Raw genomic sequence first — 12,935 nt, 5'->3', positions numbered from 1 at the left:
CACTGGGGATACAAAAACAAGAAAACAAGATGCTCCACATTCTGAAAAGGAGCTAACTTTTTTTTTTTACATTTTATTTTAATTTTTGTGTTTTTTTTTTACACTTAATAGTATTTTATTTTTTCCCAAATACATGTAAAGATAGTTTTCAACATTCACTTTTGTAAGATTTTGAGTTCCAGATTTTTCTCCCTCCCTCCCTTCCCTCTCCTCTCTCCAAGACACCAAGCAATCTGATCTAGGTTATACATATACAATCATATTAAACATATTTCCATATCAATCATGTTGTGAAAGAAGAATCAGAACAAAAAAGAAAAACCACAAGAAAGAAAAATAAGTGAAAATAGTATAAGGAGCTAACTTTCTAAGAGAGTAAGAAAACAGACAAAGGAGAAGTGGAAAGCAATGGGGGAAGGAGGGCAGTGAGGAGACTGAGATGGGAGGGAAGTGACAACCACGGTTGGAACCTTTGATGATATAGTGATTCCATATCATGGTGTGGGCAAGGACCACACATCTAAGAAATGTGAGAGTCTAAAGGTCAGTTCACAGTAACCTTAGATTTACATATAACAAAATGAAAATATTTTATTTAAGAACAGAGTTAGGAGGTACTGGACAGGGCAAGGACCAAATGACATCACAGAAAATGAAATAGATTATTTTTTACAGATAAGGAACAATTGGTTATCCCTGGTATAGGAGTCATTCTTTAAACAGTCGTCCATACTGTACATAGTCAGACCACTGACTTGTTGAAATAAAGATAAAGGAAAAAGGATAAAAATAAGAAGATGCAGCATATAACTGAAGTAACTCACATTTGACCTATTTAAACAAAACACCAAAAAATGGGAAATAGATAAAAGAACAGACTATTTAAAAATGTAAAAGTATTCTTAGCTGTACAAAAAGAAGTGGGAGGATCCAGATTTGTCCCTTGGGTCATAGTTTGCCAGCCCCTACTTTGGAATACTTTTATCTCATAAAGTAAGTGTCAATGAAGGAGAAAACAACTTTATAGAACACTGTGTAAGAGACTTTCTGAGTGCATTCAAGGATTATAGTAAAAAGAAAACAATACATGGATGAAAAATGGAGATCTGTAATGATTTTTATATCTCTTTTCATCATCAAGGAATAGCGAGCTACCATGTATGAACTTCATAGCTACAATTCTTGATGATTTCTACAAGGAAATGGAAATGGTACTGAAGAAGATCAACATGGAAAGGACAGCTGGACTAAAACAAGTATACACAGAGGAGATCTGTGCTTGAAGTGAAATAATTTGAGGGTGTTGAGTGAGTGATTCTCAAAATATCTGAATGAAGGGAGAATATTTAAGGCTGAGAAAAATTTTCAAACCTTATTATAAAAAAAAAAAGTAACTGAAATTACTAGTAACTAATGACCCACAGTCCTGTTTTCTCAGATATACATAATTTTTATGAGCATAATTGGCATATGCACAGAGGGCATCCTCAATAAAAGATTGAGAAGGGAAAAGGTAGATTTTCACAAATAATATTCCACAGCAGACAATATGTTTATAGTTACAAAACTGACTGAAAGGCATAGGGAATATAAGCTCCCACTATGTTTATTGTTTGTTGACTAGTTAAATTTTTTTTATTTGATAGAGCAATATGCCACATTAAGGACTCCTCCAAGAAAGATTCTCTCATGCGTATGACAAAATTATACAAGATTCTTTGAAAGATGTAACAATAGAAATGATTTTCTTCAAAGACTCTGACTATTAATAGAATAGCAAGCAAGGCCTAAAACAGGGTTTACTCTATAACAGTGTTCATCTCTATTAAGGAAGATGTCCATGGAAGAGTACAAAAAGAATAGTAATAACTAGCATTTACATAGCGCTTTAGTACTTGTAAAGCATTATACAAATATTATCTCATTTGATCTGCACAACAACTCTATGTGCTATTAATAATATGCTATAATTGTGCCTATTTTATAGATGAGGAAACTAAGGCTGAGAGAGGTTAGGGCAACTTCAAGTACAGCACTTCCTCCACTGTGCTGCCTGGCTGCCTCAGATACCAGCAATTTTCTAAAGATAATGTGACCCTCCAAATGCTGAATGATATTGTGCTAATTGCATCAAGTCCCACAAGACTGCAGAGCCTCACAAATGAGATTTGTTATCCTTTTAAAGAGTTCAATGGAATCATTCACATAGGAAAGACCAAATGGATGAAGAATGCTTATTGTTCAAGAAGTGATATGCAGATGTATGGACAGAGACAATATATCAATGCATGTATCTTGGGTAGCCCTTGAAAATAAACAATGGGCCCAGAGTTGAACAGGAGAAAGAGCAGGTTGGGTTCCTTTTGAGGACTAGCATAGGGATTTGGATTACTCTAAATGACTCCTGTTGCAAAGCCTCATCTTTTAAAAATATTAATGTTCTTCTACTGATATTGTGTGTCTTTGAGTCATGGCATTCTTTAAGAAGAGGGTAGTATGGTTACTTATCATGTATGTTCTAATTAGGATTCTGGCTGGGTATGGATTACATCAAATGGCTGCTGAGGTCTCTACCAACTCTTAAATTCAACGGTTTTTATAAAGACCAGAGTTCAAATCCATTCTCAGACACTAGCTGTGTGACCCTGGGCAAGTCACTTAACCCTGAGTGCCTCAGTTTCCTCATCTGTAAAATGAGCTGATGGAAATGGCAAACCACTCTAGTATCTTGGCCAAGAAAACCCCAAATGGGGCCAGAAAGAGTTGGACACAACCAAAACAAGACAATATTCTCGCAACAATCCTGTGAGATTGCTAGATTCTATTATTCATTCATTCATTCATTAATTCACTTACTTAATAATGCTCAACTTGTAAAAGTCAGAGTTAAGCTTCAAACCCAGATGTCCCCACTCTAAGCCTTGTGTTTTATTCCAGAATACCACTCTGCTTCTGTGGATGTATTAGGCATATTATGCTCAAGTTTAGAGGTCTCAGGATTTCCTTATACTCTTAAAAAATTATTGAGGACTTTCTAAAGACCTTTTGTTTATATTCATTAATTCATTTAAAATAGTAATAACAAACCTTCCATGTTAGCATAAATAACATATTTTTCATGGAAAAATAACTATATTTTCCAAACCAAAAAAAATCAGTGAGAAGTTTTACATTTTTTTTATTTTTGCAAATATCTTTATGTTTGGCTTAAGCTGTTGTGATGTGTTATTTTGGTTGAAATATATAAAGAAAATACAATCTCGCATAGATACGTAGCTGGAAAAGGGAAGAAAATTTTAATAGGCAAGTAATGCCTTAGTATTACTATGAAAATAACTTTAACCTCCTGGATCCCCTGAAAAGGTCTTGGAGAGCCCAGGGGTCTGCAGATCACACTCTGAGAACTGTTGTGCTGTCTTAGAACAATAAATGAATATGTGAAAATTACACACACATAATATCATGTTTGAGTCTATAGCTCAGCCACTCTTTTGTAATTTGAATTGAGAGCTAGAACAGCTACTTGGAAGCAGATTGTATTGGCTCTGGAGTCAGAGGACCACTCTAGTACTTGCTACCTATATGACCTGGAGCAAATAATTTAGCCTTGCTGGAGCTCATTTTTCCATCTGTGAAAAGAGAGGGTTGGAGTATATGGTCACTAAGCCTTTTATAGTTTAATACTGATGTGTCATAGCATTACTTAGGAATAATTGTGGTTGCCAACAAAAGTGAATTTGAGCATGATTTCAGAATAATTGGTAGTGGAAGAGCAGGAGCATTAATAAAAATAATAATAATAAGCATTTACGAATGCTTACTATGTCCTAGACACTATTGTGCTGATCATTTTACAAAATTATCTTTTTTGACCCTCACAACAATCCTGGAGGGTAAGTGGTATTGTTATTTCCATTTTACACTTGAGGAAACTGAGGCAGATAGAGGTAGTTAAAAGCCAGGAGGTAGGTGCTATCATTATTACCATTTTACAGCTGAAGTAGTTAAGGCAGACAGAGGTTAAGTGACTTGCCCAAGGTCTCACAGCTAGTAAGTGCCTGAAGTTAGATTTTAACTGGGGCCTTCCTGATTCCAGAGAGAGCACTCTATCCACCATGGTACCTTGCTGATTGGAGATGGAGTAACAGTCTGCATACATAACCCAAAAAGCAATGGAGAAATGTGTGGTGGATCAGGTACTGGGCTATATGTTTTGTGTACAAAGACAAAAGAGAAACAGTAGAGAGCTGCATATTATATAAGATGACTTGCCCCCAAGGAATGGCATAGAGAGGCAGATTTTGTTTGATGTCAGGAAAAACTCCCTACCAATTAGAGCCACCTCAAAATAGAATGGGCTGCCTCAGGAGGCTGAAGGCCTCCTTCCCCTAACCGGACATTATAAGCAATGGATATAAGCAGTGTTTTAGAGAGGACACCTGTTCAGGTCCAGGATGGACAAGATGGCATCTGATGTTCTTAATTAACTTGGAGAGTCTAAGATTCTGTGATATCATCCAGAAAAATAAAGGGGGCCAATTATGTATCCAGAAGTAGGGATAACAGATAGCCTGACTGGGGCACATGGGGAATGTTTGAAAAAAACCTCCAAGAACAGCACCTAGAACATTTGGCTAGATTCTCTATGGAGGGTTTATGGAAGAATATGAAGAGACATGGAAAAGATTGGCATGAAGGGATGCAGAGTCAGAATTTATACTATAACATCGACATTATAAAAAAACGAACCAATTTGAAGATTTGCATAAATAAATGAAGAATGAAACGAGCAGAACCAAGAGGAGAATTTTTTGCAGTAACAATATTGTAAAGGTAAACAACTCTGAAAGCTGTAAGAATTCTGATCAATGCAATGACCATCAATGATTCAGCTGGACTGATGATAAAGCAGGCTGTCCACCTCCCGACAAAGAACTGATGGGCTCAGGGTCTGGAATGAGTCACACAGTTTTTGGACATGGACAATGAGGGAATCTGTTTTGCTTGACTATGCATTTTTGTTACAAGGAATTTGTTTTCCTTTTCTTTCTTTTTCCCAATGGGGTGGGAGAGAAAATAGATTTCTGTTAGTTTAAGAATAAAATTTTAATTAAAAATGAAGGTTTAGTATAGTGCCTGGCACATAATAGATATTTAATCAATGTATTGACTGACTGATGGATTGATCAACTGGCTGTGAACAAGAATCATACAGAACAAAAAGGAATAAGTGTGTTGCTACGTGCAGTGCTGGAGGGAGTGCCCGCAAAAGATGACATCACAGATGCAGTGAGACATTGAGAGAAGGGTAATATCAACATTGGTCACTACACCTCATTTCATCAGATGCTTATTATATTCCCAGTGTGTGCAGATCACTGTGCCAAGTGCTGGGAGAAGATACAAAACTTAGAAGAAAACATGGCCCCTTCCTCATGGTGCTTCCAGGCTAGTACGGGGTTGAAACACCGACACAGTTAACAATAGTAGGAAGTGTGGTGTGATGGAAAGAATGCTAGAGAAAGAGGGTAGCAGAAAGACAGCTTTTAATGTCTTCATTTATTTAGTGGAGAGAATAATTCTTACACTACCTATCTCACAGGCTGTTGGAAAGAAAGTGCTTTTGGAACTTCTAAGGCCCCCAAACCCCTTCCTCTGCTGGACAGCTCCAAAGGGTGAAAACTTCTTCCTTAGGCTTTCCTAAGTGCTGCAGTAGAAAGCATGCTGGGAGAGGGGTTCAAATCCTACCTCAGACACCTGCTAGCTGTATGACCTTGGACAAGACACTAAACTTCTCTGAGCCTCTATTTCCTCATCTGTGAAATAGGGATAATAATAGCAACGACCTCACAAGGTTGTTGTGGGGACCAAACTAGATACCATATGTAAGCAACTGTGCTTTGCACATCTTAAAGTACTATATAAATGTTAGCCATTAGGGACTTTGACTTTTTACTGAAGTCCATAAGTCATCCACATCATATTCTTTGAGACTCTAGTCTGGAATACTTTCTCAAATTGATCAACTCAATTCGCTAGAAGCACTCTTCCTGGCCTTTTAACCATGGCTTGTCTTCTTTTCTTATACTGACCTAAAATTTGCCTTCTTGTAAATTCCATCTTAGTTCTGATGCAGAATAGAAATATAACAATGAGCATTCATACAGCATTTTAAGATTTGCAAAGCACTTTAATCTCGATTTGTTCTCATAGAAATCCTGGGAGGTTTCTCAGGAATTTCTCCACTACTATTATCCCCATTTTACAGATGAGAAAATAGAGGCAGATAGAGGTTGAGTTGCCCAGGGTCACACAGTTAGTGAGTTCTTGAAGTCAGATTTTAACTCAGGTCTTTCTGTGTGTGTGTGTGTGTACTTGAAAAGAAATTCTTTTGCACTTAGATTTACTAACCATGGAAGGCGCATCTGTGGCTTCCTAGAGCTAACAAACCAAAGCATTATTGTATTGGAAGAGACCTCAGGGAGGGAAGGCGCAGAGGGAAGCGAGATTCCAAAGGACTTCCAGACAATCCCAGCTGCCCCAGGGGAATGTGGGTTTCCTTCACGGTAATGAGCTCCCCATCGATGCGGGTTTCCAAGCAAAGGCTAGATTACCACCAGTCTGGGACGTTTCAGAGTGGAATGTCGTTCAGAGAAGGATTGGGCCAGATGGTCCTCGAGGCCCCTCCCCACTCTGAGATTCTGTGATTCTCCCTGTGCTGTCAGGCTGTCTAGTTCAGAGGTAAGAGGGATATTAATAGAACCTGCCTCACTAGGTTGTTGTGAGGCTCAAATGAGATAATGGTTTAGAGCGCTATGGAAACGTAACTCAGGAGTAAGTTGTTTCCACCCTGTGGAATGTCAATTCCCCGATGAAGGGACCTTTTTTTTCCTTCTTCTTCTTTATATCTTTAGCTCCTAGCACGGTGCTGGACACAGAATGGGCAGATTAGTAAACGCTTGTCGGCCACTGTGTTCCCCCAGTAGGTTATAAGCTCCTTGAAGGCAGGAACAATTTTTTTTTCCAAGTTGTCTTTGTATTTTCAGTGCCCAGTGCCCCACACCCAAGAGGGATGAACCTGCCATTTTATTGGTATGGGAAACTCCCTCTACCAATATCCGTGGCAATTTATAGTCTTAAAGAGTTGCTTGGGACACCGAGAGGTTAAATTCCGACCTTTCGGCGCCTCAGTTTCCTCATCTGTAAAATGAGAAAGGTTGGACTTGACGGCCTCTGGAACCCCTCCCATCGATGATCCTGAGGATTATATCATAGCGCGTTCCAGTCCGTCTGCTTTCCTCCCCCGGCAGAACCTAAGCTCCATTAGGGACAGGGGCTCTTTCATTTTTTATCTTTGCATTCCCAGGCTGTGAATCCCTTGGGAGCAGAGGCTGCCTCCTGCACAGGACGTGGCACATAGTAGGCGCTTAATACATGCTTGCTGCCTCGACTGTTTTGATTTGCCATCCCCCCTTCTGGATCCCCAGCGCTTAGCACAGAGCTCGGCACACAGCTGGTGGTTAATTAATGCTGATGGGCTGAATGACCATGCACGGTGCCTGGCCCACCACAGAGGCTTAAAGCAAGGTTCTGGGGATTGAATAGAATTATTGCTCCCTGTCGATAAAAGGGCATGGGAGGGGCGGTGATGCGGCCTGACTGACGGCTGACCAATGGTCGAGGCTGGGAGTGCAAGGCAGGTCACGTTCATGGCCACCTCCAGGAGGCCGGGAGCAGACCTTCAGGGATGCTGCCGAGGTGCGGGGGAGGAGCGGCGGGAAGGGGTGCCGGAGAGCAGGGTGGGGCCCGGGCGGGGCGGGAGGGGGCAGAGCGGCGCGGGGGGGGGCGGGAGGTGGGAAGAAGGGCGTCCGTCCCCGAACTCCCAGGCAGGGGCGGGGCCAGGCGGCGGCCGGGGGCGGGGCCCGTATTGTCCGCTCCGCGGGGCATGCCGGGAGCCTCCGCCCCCAACATGGCGTCTCACTGACAGTTGGCTGAGGAGCGGCGGAGGCGGATCGGGATCCTAAGGGCGGCGGCAGCGGCGGGAGCAGGCGCGGGAGCGGCGGCGGCGGCGGCGGCAGGGCCTCCAGGTCGGGGCTGGAGACATGGCGGCCGCGGCGGCAGCAGCGGCTCCTCGGGCTGCCTAAGGCGGCGGCGGCGGCGTGGGCGCGAGCGCGGATCCCCGGCCCCGGAGGCGGCCATGGAGCGCTAGCGGCTGCGGCTGCGGCTCCGGCTCCGGCTCCTCGTCAGGCGGCTCCGGCTCCGGCTCCGGCTCGCGGCTTCCCCAGCCCCGTTCGGGCCGCTCGGCCATGGGCTCCTCGGCGGCGGCGGCGGCGGCCGCGGCGGCGGCGGCGGCCGCAGACTCGGCGCAGTGGCTCTCGGTGAAGGAGGAGACCATCTTCCTGCACGACGGCCTCATCCGGGTCACCGACCTGGCCGAGCTACCCAGCGAGATCCTCGGTGCGGCCGAGACGGCCGACACGGACCTGGAGGTGAGCGCGGCCCCGCCCGGCCGGGCCGGCCCCGCGGCGCGGGGGAGGGGCGCGGGGGCGCGGGGTCGTGACTGCCGGAGCTCCGGCCGGGAGGTTACTCACCCCCAGTGCAGTAGGGCTGGAACGGGGGGCGGGGCCTGCGCTAGAGCATCATTGTTCTTCCTCGTCCCTGGAGGTGGCAGCCCAGCCGCGACCCTCCTCCCCCCGATCCGTGCCCCCCCATCCTTGCCCCCCCCTTTATCCGTGCTTCCTCCATCCCTGCTCCCCCCTTTATCCGTGCTGCTTCCATCCCTGCTCCCCCCTTTATCCGTGCTTCCTCTTTATCCGTGCTTCCTCCATCCCTGCTCCCCCCTTTATCCGTGCTTCCTCCATCCCTGTTCCCCCTCATTATCCCTACTCCCTCCATCCCTGTTCCCCCCCTTTGTCCCTACTCCCTCCATCCCTGTTGCCCCCCTTTATCCCTACTTCTTCCATCCCAATTCCACCATCCTTGCTCATCACACCTTTCTCCCTACTGCCCTGCACTTTTATCCCTACTCCCTCCATCCCTACTCTGCCCCCACACCTTAATCTCCACTCACCTTCATCCCTACCCCCATTCCTACTCTTCTTCACCTTTATCTCTATTTTTCCCACCTTTATACCTGTTCCTCCATCTTTTATCCTTACTCTTTCCATCCCTACCCCCTTCTCTTCCTCCTGCCCCCACCTTTATCTTTACTTTCCTCCATCCCTTCCCCCACCTTTATCCCTACTCTCTTCCATCTCTATTTCCCTGTCTTTATCTGTACTCTTCTCTATCCCTATATTCCCCCCCACCTTTATTCCTACTCTCCTTCATCTCTATGAGCCTCATCTTTATTCCTACTCCACCACCTTTATCTCTGTTCTCCTCCATCCTTCCCCCCTACTTATATTCTCTCCACTTTTATCAAAAAACCATCTCTTCTCTCCCCCACCTTTATTTCTACTCCCCTCATCCCTTTCTATCACTCTTAATCCTATTCCTTAACCCCTATTCCTGTCCTCCCTCCCTGTCCTTTCTCCCCATCATTTCATTACTTCCTTCACTCTCATCCCTAATATGTATTGCTACTTCCCCCCTTCCCCATACTAGACTCTCCCTGCCTTTATCTGTACCCCACCAGTACTCCTATCTTCAAGTCCTTATCCTCATTCTTCCATCCCTGTTTCTGACTCTAACACTCCCCTCCCCAGTCCCCACCTCTAACCCCGTTTCTGTGTGGGGTAATTTTTTTTCACCTTTAACTCTGTACCAGGTACTTTGAAGACCATATACCTCCCCTGCCCCAGCCCCAGGTTTTTTATAAGTTGAAGGAGGAGGAGGAGGAGGGTGACTCCAGATTCTGACAACTAATGTCCATAAAATTTCGGTTATCTTGCCACTTGCCTCCTCTCTGCTTCTGCCAGGGGGTGAAACTGAGCAACCTCTCCTTTCTTGATGATGGGTTTTGAAAATGACATGAGGTCTTTGTAATGGGAGCTGGCTGGTGTGAAGAAAGACAGAGAGAGACTGAGACTGGTTTAGCGTTATTACATCTATGTGTGTATTTTTAGGATACAGGCATTTTAGGATACAGAACCTTTTTATGAGCCCAGGGTTATAAATTGGGGTGTTATCAGAACTATGGCAGGTTCTTTAACCCTTGCAGTCTTGACATTATTATTATTATTTTGTCAACAGAAACTGGAATATGATTTATATGAACTTTCCCCCTACTTCTTTCTGTCAGCATTCTTTTTTAAAAAAAAAGTCAACCCATGATTCCTGTTGCCAGTACAGATATAGAAATACTTTTGTTACCAGCACATCAGGTCCCTCCTGCTGACTCTGCCTTCCAAGTTTTTCCCTTTCACTTGAGAGGTGACATTTTGGCTTGTAGGTAGCATTGGTTAGTTATCATGAAATTTTTATTCTCACTAGTAGGAAGGGCTCTGGGCAGAGCAAGGAAGAGATGTCTTCTAGCTATAAAAAGAAAGCAAGGAATCCTTTGTGTTTTATGGTTTGAATACATTGGCTTTCAGCACAAGGAACATTCAGAAATGGATTTAAAACCATGACTGGATGATTTTGGAAACTATAGTCACCTAATCTCATCTCAGACATAGATATGAGAACATTTCAGAACCAGAGACAGGATATTTCTTTCTGAAATTGGTCTCCTCAGCATTCCTTTTGTAAGCTCTTCGATTTCACATTTTACAGTTTATACACTTAAAAAAAAAAAAGCAAGTGTAACAATTGGTAGACAGTTCTTAACCTGGAACAGATCCTGTTTCATAACATCTCATTTTGGTTTATTCTCTAAAGACAGAGTCCTACATGGAAACTTAAGGTGTCTTGCTATGATAGTGAGATGCCTTTGGTTTGTTTACTGTGGCTCTGGTGGGATGTGGGTGAGTGATAATCTTGGGTATGTAGAGACTAGTCGACCTTAATAAAATAAAACAAAACAAAACAGGAGAATGAGAATTTGGATAGGGTATTTCTACTGAATACTGAATTAATGAGGCAAAGAACCTTTGTGGCTCTGTGGGAATGAAAACATTGTGGCTTCCTTCTTAGCTCTTGAGTTATAGTTTAACTTACCAGATAGCCATATGTACATTGTGAGTAAACATTTATTATGACTGGCAGTAGTGAAAAGTGTTTTCATTCCCCTCTCTCCCTGCTTATCCCGGCCCCTTCCCCCAAGCCCCCGGTTGCATAGGCCATATAGCATCAGAAATGAGTTGGTAAGAACGTGTTTTTGATCACTAGATTAAAAAAATTCACAAAGCATATATGATGTTTATATTTGTAATTACTGTTTTTTTAATAACTTGAGTGCAGATGTAATCATGAAAAAAGATGTATTTGTACCTGTTTCTAGTAACTTTTTTGTCTTACATATTTGAGAAAGATGGGCAGTTTTATGTCAGTTTTTCCTTTTACAAAAATTCCTTGAAATACTTCCACACTTATAAAGAATACTGCTACAAGGATATTTTCAAATTTAAAGGCCCTTCATCATAGGCTTTTATATATAATTGAGAATTTTGGATATACACACATATTTTGCTAAACTGACTAAAGACCTTAATGTCCTCAGAACTACCTTGGTCCCTGAAAAGACCCTTCATTATCATAGACTCAAAGAATTAGAACTGGAAGGAGCCCTTAGAGATCATCTAGTCCAAACCTTTCATTTTACAGAAAAGGAAACTGAGACCAGAAAGGTTAAAGAATTTGTCCAGGATCACGAAGGTAGTAAGTGGCAGAATCAGGCCTGGAACCTGGTTTCCTGAAGCTGAGGCTTCTCTCTTCTCTGCCTCACCATTTGATAAATGTCAAATTGAAGACATTTAGACAAATAAATCTACAGTGACATTTGAAAAAACATTACATTAAAATGAGTTGGTCATATTAAACTAGGTCACTATTTGTATAAACTGAAAACATTTCTTTCCAATAAATTCCAAATGGAAGAATAGTTTTTGTCTGGAGTTGTGTTAAATGGAAATTTTATCCTGAGACATTTTCCGGCCTTCTCAAATAATATATATTTTTAAATATTGAGAAGAGACAAGCTATTCTCAGAAAAAGAATACTTGACGGGGGAATATTTTTCTATGTTTTAAGGTAAATTAGAATTGAATGAAATAAAAATGATCATTTTTCTTATGTCCAAGATATGTCTGTGCAGTGTAGTGTAGCAGAAAGACCCTGAATTTGGAGTCAGAGGACCTACTTTCAATTTCAGGCTCACCTCTTCTCTACCTATATAGTTTTGGACAAGTCATTTACTGTCTCTTTGGCCTCAATTTTCTTATTTGTAAAATGAAGAGGTTGAATTATTTGATTGTTGAGACCTCTTTGGTGGCTAAACTTATAATCTGGTGATCTTAGTCAAAAGAATTTTTAAAAAGATTTTTGTGTATCATCTTATTTACCCTTTATTAGAAATATAATTGTTTGCAAAGGTTAAGTGATTTGACTGGAGTCATATGATTAAGGGCAGAGCTGTGACTTTATAGTTTAGATTGATTTTTAAAAAGCATTTAAACTCATGTTTCTCATTATTCATTGTTTCTATTTAAAAAAGAAAACATAGGAGATGAATAACTGTAGACCTTAACCTGGTTGGAGGGTAAAAGGGGAAGGTTCCTATGCTCATAAGTACTCATCAGTATTCCACTTTATCAGATGTTTATTAAATCCCTATTTCTTGTGTTTAGAGGAGTGCTAGGAGAGATACAAAGTTAGGGAAGACACAGGCTGTGCCCTTAGGGGCCTTACTGTCTTGGACTTAAGAAGCAAACATGGATAATGCTAATTTACATTACTTAATAAATGCTTTAGAGGGTTGCAAAACAAAGTGCCCTGTAAGATCCAAAGGCATATAGAACAGGGTTATTGGGGCTCTGTTTAATGGAAATATTCAG

The 12,935-nt window shown here is 42.1% G+C and overlaps 1 protein-coding gene across 4 annotated transcripts in view; it reads left to right on the top strand.

Moving 5' to 3' along the window:
• Positions 1 to 8,306: 8,306 nt before the first annotated feature.
• HECTD4 (HECT domain E3 ubiquitin protein ligase 4) overlaps positions 8,307 to 12,935 on the top strand; it is a 195,019-nt gene continuing 190,390 nt past the window's right edge. For all 4 annotated transcript variants that reach the window (XM_027862558.1, XM_027862548.1, XM_027862540.1 and 1 more), the window contains exon 1: positions 8,307 to 8,489. In XM_027862558.1, the coding sequence (XP_027718359.1) occupies positions 8,307 to 8,489 (183 nt within the window). The remainder of the gene's footprint in view (positions 8,490 to 12,935) is intronic.

This window comes from Vombatus ursinus, unplaced genomic scaffold (genome assembly GCF_900497805.2).
Source record: "Vombatus ursinus unplaced genomic scaffold, bare-nosed wombat genome assembly UNPS02001287.1, whole genome shotgun sequence".
Lineage (NCBI taxonomy): Eukaryota > Metazoa > Chordata > Mammalia > Diprotodontia > Vombatidae > Vombatus > Vombatus ursinus.
The sequence above is the reverse complement of the archived record's forward strand: the minus strand, read 5'-3'. Positions and strand labels throughout refer to the sequence as shown.